At 44.5% G+C, this 8,685-nt stretch overlaps 1 protein-coding gene across 1 annotated transcript; it reads left to right on the forward strand.

The window, feature by feature from the left end:
* The first annotated feature begins 1,330 nt into the window (after nucleotides 1-1,330).
* On the forward strand, nucleotides 1,331-8,436 carry LOC149437841 (uncharacterized). Its single transcript, XM_089660543.1, has 3 exons — nucleotides 1,331-1,348; nucleotides 5,298-5,580; nucleotides 8,119-8,436. The coding sequence occupies exons 1-3, from the start codon at nucleotides 1,331-1,333 to the stop codon at nucleotides 8,253-8,255; spliced, it is 438 nt and encodes a 145-aa protein (XP_089516669.1). The 3' UTR covers nucleotides 8,256-8,436.
* The last annotated feature ends 249 nt before the right edge of the window (nucleotides 8,437-8,685 follow it).

Here is an 8,685-nt window from a genome sequence, read left to right on the forward strand (position 1 = left end):
CTTGGTGGGCTATGAGTACAGATCACTGAGTAAATCTTCGTAACCCACACAAACAGTTACGGCAACCCGCTGTCACACTACCGTGACGCGTAACCCGACACCTCCTCTCTTGTGGTCAACACACAAGGTTACCACACACCCAGAGAAATTATGTGTCAAAACCCTCAGTAGGTCCACTCTTCTTCCACCTCAAGACTGATACATAAAAACACACAACAGAGACCCAGGTAACAGATAAGCACATGCAGGTATATTTAAATAAACTCCGGGCAAGCAAGGTTACCTGCCTTTAGTGACCTTTAGCAGCCGTACTAGGCACAGGAATGAATCAACAACAAAGACAGGATAAGCAATGGTAAGATAGCAAAATATATCTTACCATGCTCCGAGAGGTGATCAATCTCCGGCCTGTCCAGTTTGACTGACACCGAACGCCTTTTCATGGCGGCTGGCTGCAGGTTCATTACTCGGAGTCCCGGGTTTCGGCATCAGCTGTTTTAGTCTTGGACTTAAATCGTCCACTGCTTATCTGTTCCTGTCCAAATTTATGACGCTAGCTTTGAAATGTGCGCACATTGGAAGGGACTCACGCTGACACACAAGTTCAGTCTATGAACACTTCTAGTTTATTATAATGAGAAAGTGAACTTATATATGCAGAATGATGCGAGAGTCATGTGACAACAGCATAAGCATTATATTAGTCTTTGATTGGCCATTTCCACACGAAAACAATCTCCGTCATGGTATAGGTGTGATCTTCTTCAGTCTTATCTTAAAAAGAGAAAAACATTCTTTTGTCTTCCAAATCACACGATGGGAGGGGGTCTGTGTGTGTGAGCAGACATTTCTTAAGCAAGGATTTCTTATAGTACCACAAAGCCCAGCAGGCAGAAAATATTCACACAACATATGTATTAAAGAATAAAAGTAAATATTTATAAAACTTATAGAAATAGCGTATATATATATATATATTCAATAGGAAATGAAATAGGCATTTTACCAAATCCATCACAACAAGCCGTTCCTCTAATCTGGCCACACCCCTGGGATCACTGGGCAGCCTATGGCAGCCTGTCCCTCCCTCTGCAAGCTTTGCCTCCTTGCCGGTGATTGGCCACCAGATCTGTAGCTCAGAAAAGGCACACAGGCAGCCAATCAAAGACGAGGAAGCTGAGCTAGGAGAGGAGGAGCTGAGCGGCAGCGCAAAGATTTGAGATTGAGCGAGGGAGCAGCTGGAGCCGGTGAAGAGGAGGAGAGCGGCTGGAGAAGGAAGACAGCTGATGGGTAAGTGTCTGTGTCTGAAGGAGGGAGCCCGGGCTGGAACATGGGTCAGCACAGCGATGTAAGTATAATTGGTGTCAGTGGGAGGAATAGTGCCCCATCATTGGTGTCAGTGGGAGGAATAGTGCCCCATCATTGGTATCAGTGGGGGGAATAGTGCCCCATCATTGGTGTCAGTGGGAGGAATAGTGCCCCATCATTGGTGTCAGTGGGAGGAATAGTGCCCCATCATTGGTGTCAGTGGGGGGAATAGTGCCCCATCATTGGTATCAGTGGAAGGAGGAATAGTGCCCCATCATTGGTGTCAGTGGGAGGAATAGTGCCCCATCATTGGTGTCAGTGGAAGGAGGAATAGTGCCCCATCATTGGTGTCAGTGGAAGGAGGAATAGTGTCCCATCATTGGTATCAGTGGGAGGAATAGTGCCCCATCATTGGTATCAGTGGGGAGGAATAGTGCCCCATCATTGGTATCAGTGGGAGGAATAGTGCCCCATCATTGGTATCAGTGGGAGGAATAGTGCCCCATCATTGGTATTAGTGGGAGGAATAGTGCCACATCATTGGTGTCAGTGGGAGGAATAGTGCCCCATCATTGGTATTAGTGGGAGGAATAGTGCCACATCATTGGTGTCAGTGGGAGGAATAGTGCTCCATCATTGGTGTCAGTGGGAGGAATAGTGTCCCATCATTGGTGTCAGTGGGAGGAATAGTGTCCCATCATTGGTATCAGGGGGAGGAATAGTGCCCCATCATTGGTGTCAGTGGGAGGAATAGTGCCCCATCATTGGTGTCAGTGGGAGGAATAGTGCCCCATCATTGGTGTCAGTGGGAGGAATAGTGCCCCATCATTGGTGTCAGTGGGAGGAATAGTGCCCCATCATTGGTGTCAGTGGGAGGAATAGTGCCCCATCATTGGTATCAGTGGGAGGAATAGTGCCCCATCATTGGTGTCAGTGGGAGGAATAGTGCCCCATCATTGGTGTCAGTGGGAGGAATAGTTCCCCATCATTGGTGTCAGTGGGAGGAATAGTGTCCCATCATTGGTGTCAGTGGGAGGAATAGTGCCCCATCATTGGTGTCAGTGGGAGGAATAGTGCCCCATCATTGGTGTCAGTGGGAGGAATAGCGCCCCATCGTTGTCAGTGGGAGGAATAGCGCCCCATCCTTGTCAGTGGGTGGAACTCTAATAGGAAGAGGTGGAGCCTAAAGAGAAAGGGGCAGAGTTTGCAGATAAAAGGGTGGGCACATTTAGATGCGGGGTGGGGCCCGATTTTAGTCTTGCCTAGGGCAGCACAAAACCAAAATACACCACTGGGGGAACCCCACTGACAACTGAAACATTAATGAATGTTTCACTACCAAAATCCCACGTGACTTCATAATAGAACTCATGTGGTGTTTTGGTAACTGAGCGGGATCTTACCACATACTCAGATGCAGGAAGATACCGCTCAGTAAATTGTTTGAAGTTCGCGGTCGAACATTCTGTAGGTTCAGATGTGTGACACGGGGGGTGTTCAGCCCATCACTAGTGCTGCATAGCAAAAAATAGCCTGGTCATGATAGGGGGATAAAATCTTGTGGAGTTGAAGTGGTTAAACATGTTCTCCATCTCAAGTTAAAAGTTGTTCCCGTGATGTAAACATTTCTGCCTTTGCTGCTGATTTATTATTATGTGTCTTATATGTCTTATGACTTACATCTGTTTTAGCTTCTTTTGGAGGAAAAATAGAGAAGATCAGAAAGATCATAATAAGTAAGTTGTCTTTGTTGTTGGTTGTGATAATTTCTTCACAATTTTCTTGTCCCTTATTGTGACTTTATTCTTTTAATTCATTTAGGTACCCGCTCATGCATTTGGGTAAGAATATTTACGATATCTACAGTTGTGTCCAAAATTATTCAACCCCCACTGAAATTGAGTGTTTTGGCCAGTTTGACATTGCTTTTGATCATTCAGTCATCTTGCTTACATTTACATTAAAGAGGCACTTGTAGGTCAGACAAATATAACATAACAGTTATAATGAAATAACCACAAATGTCTTTTCTGTGCTCACAGCATTATCAGTTTTATTCAACCCCCAAGTGACATTCAATCTTAGTACTTAGTACAGCATCCTTTTACAGTTATAACAGCTTTTAAACGTGAAGCATAGCTTGACACAAGTGTCTTGCAGCGATCTACGGGTATCTTCGCCCATTCTTCATGGGCAAAGGCCTCCAGTTCAGTCACATTCTTAGGCTTGCGCACTGCAACTGCTTTCTTTAAGTCCCACCAGAGGTTCTCAATCGGATTTAAGTCTGGTGACTGCGATGGCCACTCCAAAATGTTCCAGCCTTTCCTCTGCAACCATGCTCTAGTGGACTTGGAGGTATGCTTGGGATCATTGTCCTGTTGAAAGGTCCAACGTCTCCCAAGCCTCAGGTGTGTGACGGACTGCATCACGTTTCCATCCAATATCTCCTGGTACTGAAGAGAATTCATGGTACCTTGCACACGCTGAAGCTTCCCTGTACCTGCAGAAGCAAAACAGCCCCAAAGCATGATTGACCCTCCACCATGCTTCACAGTAGGCAAGGTGTTCTTTTCATCATAGGCCTTGTTCTTCCTCCTCCAAACATAGCGTTGATCCATGGGCCCAAACAGTTCTAATTTTGTTTCATCAGTCCACAGAACACTATCCCACAACTTTTGTGGTTTGTCCACATGGCTTTTGGCATACTGCAGTCGACTCTTCTTATTCTTTGGAGACAGCAAGGGGGTACGCCTGGGAGTTCTGGCACGGAGGCCTTCATTACGCAGTGTGCGTCTTATTGTCTGGGCTGAAACTTCTGTACCCACATCTGACAAATCTTTTCTCAGTTCCTCAGCAGTCACACGGGGACTTCTCTCCACTCTACGCTTCAGGTAGCGCACAGCAGTCGAAGTCAGCATCTTCTTTCTGCCACGACCAGGTAGCGTTTCAACAGTGCCCTTTGCCTTGAATTTGCGAATGATGCTTCCTAAGGTGTCTCTTGGTATGTTTAACATCTTTGCAATCTTCTTATAGCCATTGCCCTTCCTGTGAAGAGAAATCACCTCTTCTCTTGTCTTCCTGGACCATTCTCTTGCCTTCACCATGTTTGTAACCACACCAGTAAATGTCTAGAAGGAGCTGAGTATCACAGTCATTTTAAAGCTGCCTAATTGGTGCTTATTATGCTTGATTGCTGCTCGGTGACATCCACAGGTGTTTTCAATACCTGATGGAAAGCACCTGTATGAACCTCTGTTCTTCAGAGTGGTAGTCTTTAAGGGGTTGAATAATTGTGGCAATGAAGAAACCACATAAGAACCATTTACTACTGTATTACATAAACAATTGATGTCATTTTAGTTGCATTTGGGTAGTTACAACGTCCTTGTAGGATTTGATTCTGAATACAATTCCAAATGTACACTATAGTCCCTAAACCCCTTTACAGCATTGGGGGTTGAATAATTTTGGACACAACTGTATGTATAGAAGCATGGAATATGATATGATAAAATAGAACCCCTTTATAAATGCAACAGGATATTCTCCACTCAAATCAACAGGAAAAGGTTTTAAGACATTACAATTATTTGTGAGTAGAACACATTCACCAGTAGGGTGAGATGATGAACGACCTGCTAGAAGTAGAGAAGTATATGATGAAGCTGATTCCTTCTCACAGTTACATCCCCGGGGTCCTGCCTTGGGCAGCACAAAACATAAATACACCACTGGTGTTATAGGGGCTCAGGACAGTACAGCTCATTTACATTTGCAGTTTGGGGGAGGGGGGGCTATAAAATCCCATAGTTCATTGTGGCCCACGACTGGTTACCAAATCATTTAGGTGGCCCTCGCTCTTCAAATGGTTGAGCACCTCTTGGCTAAGGATATTGCAGGCTTCATAGTCATGGATTTAGTGTAATGTACAATCATTTCTCTTGTTGCTGTTATCTAATGATTATTGTTTTGTATCTTTCATTATATAGGGGTATCTTCCAGGATATCACACAGTTGGGATCTTTTCAAGGTCATCAGAGAGTGACTATGAATGGCTTATCAACCGACTAAAATGGGAGATCTTCCATGTCAATATGATAACCGTCCTTCCTCACTACATCTCCAACAATGGATGGCAGCAGTTCAGGGAGGCCGTCTCTCGGTGCACGTTTGGTATTTTGTATCACACCAAGAAAAGAGGACGGATCAACGTTGTGGACGTCACCGACTCTTTATATGATGAGGAGCTGAGATATCTGTGTGATCACCTAGGTAAGAGGTCATCATATATGTGGCTGATTCATAACACAGACGGCTACATGGGCTGATGTTCCATCATGTATGATTCGGGTAGTAGGGTTCATCACTGCCCATCCCCCACCATGGTCAGCTACTTTATTCACATAATTCTGCTTCCTTAGGAAATATCTAGTGAGCTTTGTTAAGTCTTGCTTTGTTCTGCACTGTGTGTCTGTGTGGAGGTGGATATCATAGGAAGGGATTTGCTTCTTAATGTCAGAGATGCCGCCCCCCCCCCCCCCCGATGACCAGTGATCTGATAGCTGGTGTAGGAGGGGTGGAGGGAGCACAGATTGGATTGCAGGGAGATCCTTACAGTGCAGGTCCTCAGGTACAGCTTCCTCTCCAGCAAGGAGAACCATGAGCAGTATAGTAGCACCATCACCAAATCTCACTCTGAATCTGCTGAGACTAGCAATCAGAGGCAACAGTGCCTTAGATGATCTCTCACTGCATCTACAGAAAGAGAATGCCTAGGCACAGGAATTTCACTGCAACTTCTCTGGAGGAATTCCAAACCTAAGGTACATTTTCAGGGTACTGCTTAGACACAATAACCATTCCAAGATGGTTCCTATAAACCAGGAAATATAAACATCTTTATGCCCAAGTCCACATTTAAGGGAACCTCTGGTTTGTCCATTGAAGCAAAGCAACAACCTCCGTTATTTGCCCACCTATCTGCTGCTCATTCCCTCAGCTCCCCATTTCTCTGTTCACCCGTCATGGGAAAGAAACATACCTGAGGCATGTGACCCTCTCCCCTTTACAATTACCACCATTACTACAACTGATATTACTACCAACACTAATGATGATTATTATTATTTATTTAGTTTAATCGAGGACCTATATAGAGTCACAGTTTGCTTCTTTCTGCTGCTACTACCACAACTACTGCTATTCCCATTACAGCTACTACCCCAACTACTACTAAACCTACGGCACCTACTACTACCCCAACTACTACTGAACCTACGGCACCTACTACTACCCCAACTACTACTATTCCTATTACACCTCCTATCACCTCAACTACTACTATTCCTATTACACCTCCTACTACCTCAACTACTACTATTCCCACTACACCTCCTACTACCCCAACTACTGCTATTCCTATTACACCTCCTACCACCTCAACTACTACTATTCCTATTACACCTCCTACTACCCCAACTACTACTATTCCTACTACACCTCCTTCTACTCCAACTACTACTATTCCTATTACACCTCCTACTACCCCAACTACTACTAAACCTATGGCACCTACTACTACCCCAACTACTACTATTCCTATTACACCTCCTACTACCCCAACTACTGCTATTCCCATTACAGCTACTACACCTCCTACTACCCCAACTACTACTATTCCTATTACACCTCCTACTATCCCAACTACTACTATTCCTATTACACCTCCTACCACCTCAACTACTACTATTCCTATTACACCTCCTACTACCCCAACTACTACTATTCCTATTACACCTCCTACTATCTCAACTACTACTATTCCTATTACACCTCCTACTACCCCAACTACTACTAAACCTATGGCACCTACTACTACCCCAACTACTACTATTCCTATTACACCTCCTACTACCCCAACTACTGCTATTCCCATTACAGCTACTACACCTCCTACTACCCCAACTACTACTATTCCTATTACACCTCCTACTACCCCAACTACTACTATTCCTACTACACCTCCTTCTACTCCAACTACTACTATTCCTATTACACCTCCTTCTACTCCAACTACTACTATTCCTACTGCTGATACTACCCCAACTACTGCTATTCCCATTACAGCTACTACCCCAACTACTACTATTCCTACTACACCTCCTGCTACCTCACTTACTACTATTCCTACTACACCTCCTGCTACCTCACTTACTACTATTCCTACTACACCTCCTACTACCCCAATTACTACTATTCCTGCTATGCCTCCTACTACCCCAACTACTACTATTCCTACTACGCCTCCTACTACCCCAACTACTACTATTCCTACTACCCCTCCTACTACCCCAACTACTACTATTCCTACTACACCCCCTACTACCCCAACTATTACTATTCCTACTACACCCCCTACTACCCCAACTATTACAATTCCTACTACACCTCCTACTACCCCAACTACTACTATTCCTACTACACCTCCTACTACCCCAACTACTACTATTCCTACTACACCTCCTACTACCCCAACTACTACTATTCCTACTACACCACCTCCTACCCCAACTACTACTATTCCTACTACACCTCCTACTACCCCAACTATTACTATTCCTACTACCCCAACTACTACTATTCCCACTTCTGATACTATCTAAACTACTACTATTCCTACTACCCCTCCTACTACCCCAACTACTACTATTCCTACTACACATCCTGCTATCTCTGCTGCCGCACTCATCCCATGTAAATATTCTTCCATGGATGTATGCATTGGATGTAACGTGATGTCTTTATACACAGGGAAGGAGAATGTGATTGTGGTTGTTGATGATCTGGAGGACGCCAGTAGTAAGGAGAAGGACCGGATCCTGGAGGAACAGCCCAGTACTGGAAGTTTGGTCAAGGATCTCTTTCTCTTTAGTGCAAATGAGAAATAAACTATGAGAAGCAGTGAAAGTACACGGGAGTCATAACACGTACATACATGTAAAGGCAATGACACTTCTATTAAAGGAATCCTTGGTGATCCCGCCATCAACATCCTTGTTCAGTCACTTCCTATTATGGAGTGACAATTATCTTCTAATTGTGGCCCCGATGTTGTCACCCGCTCACATGTGGCCCCGGAGCAGCCTACAAGGGGCTGAGCTGACACACATTCTGTTGGCTTGGTCCGCTGTAGTCATTATCAGGATTCTGATCCAAGGCAATATACAGTTAGGTCCATATATATTTATAATATATATATATAATTTCAGTCCTTTTATGATCACCACGTGAAATTATTCCATATCTCCAAAGTCTCCACATGAATATTCAAGATAATTCTTCAGTTGTGCCGTGCTCCCCTATTAGGTGTGCACTCAC

The sequence above is a fragment of the Staurois parvus genome, unplaced genomic scaffold (assembly GCF_062004578.1).
Source record: "Staurois parvus isolate SC_StPar_1 unplaced genomic scaffold, SC_StPar_1.0 ptg001252l, whole genome shotgun sequence".
In the NCBI taxonomy this organism is placed as follows: Eukaryota; Metazoa; Chordata; class Amphibia; order Anura; family Ranidae; genus Staurois; species Staurois parvus.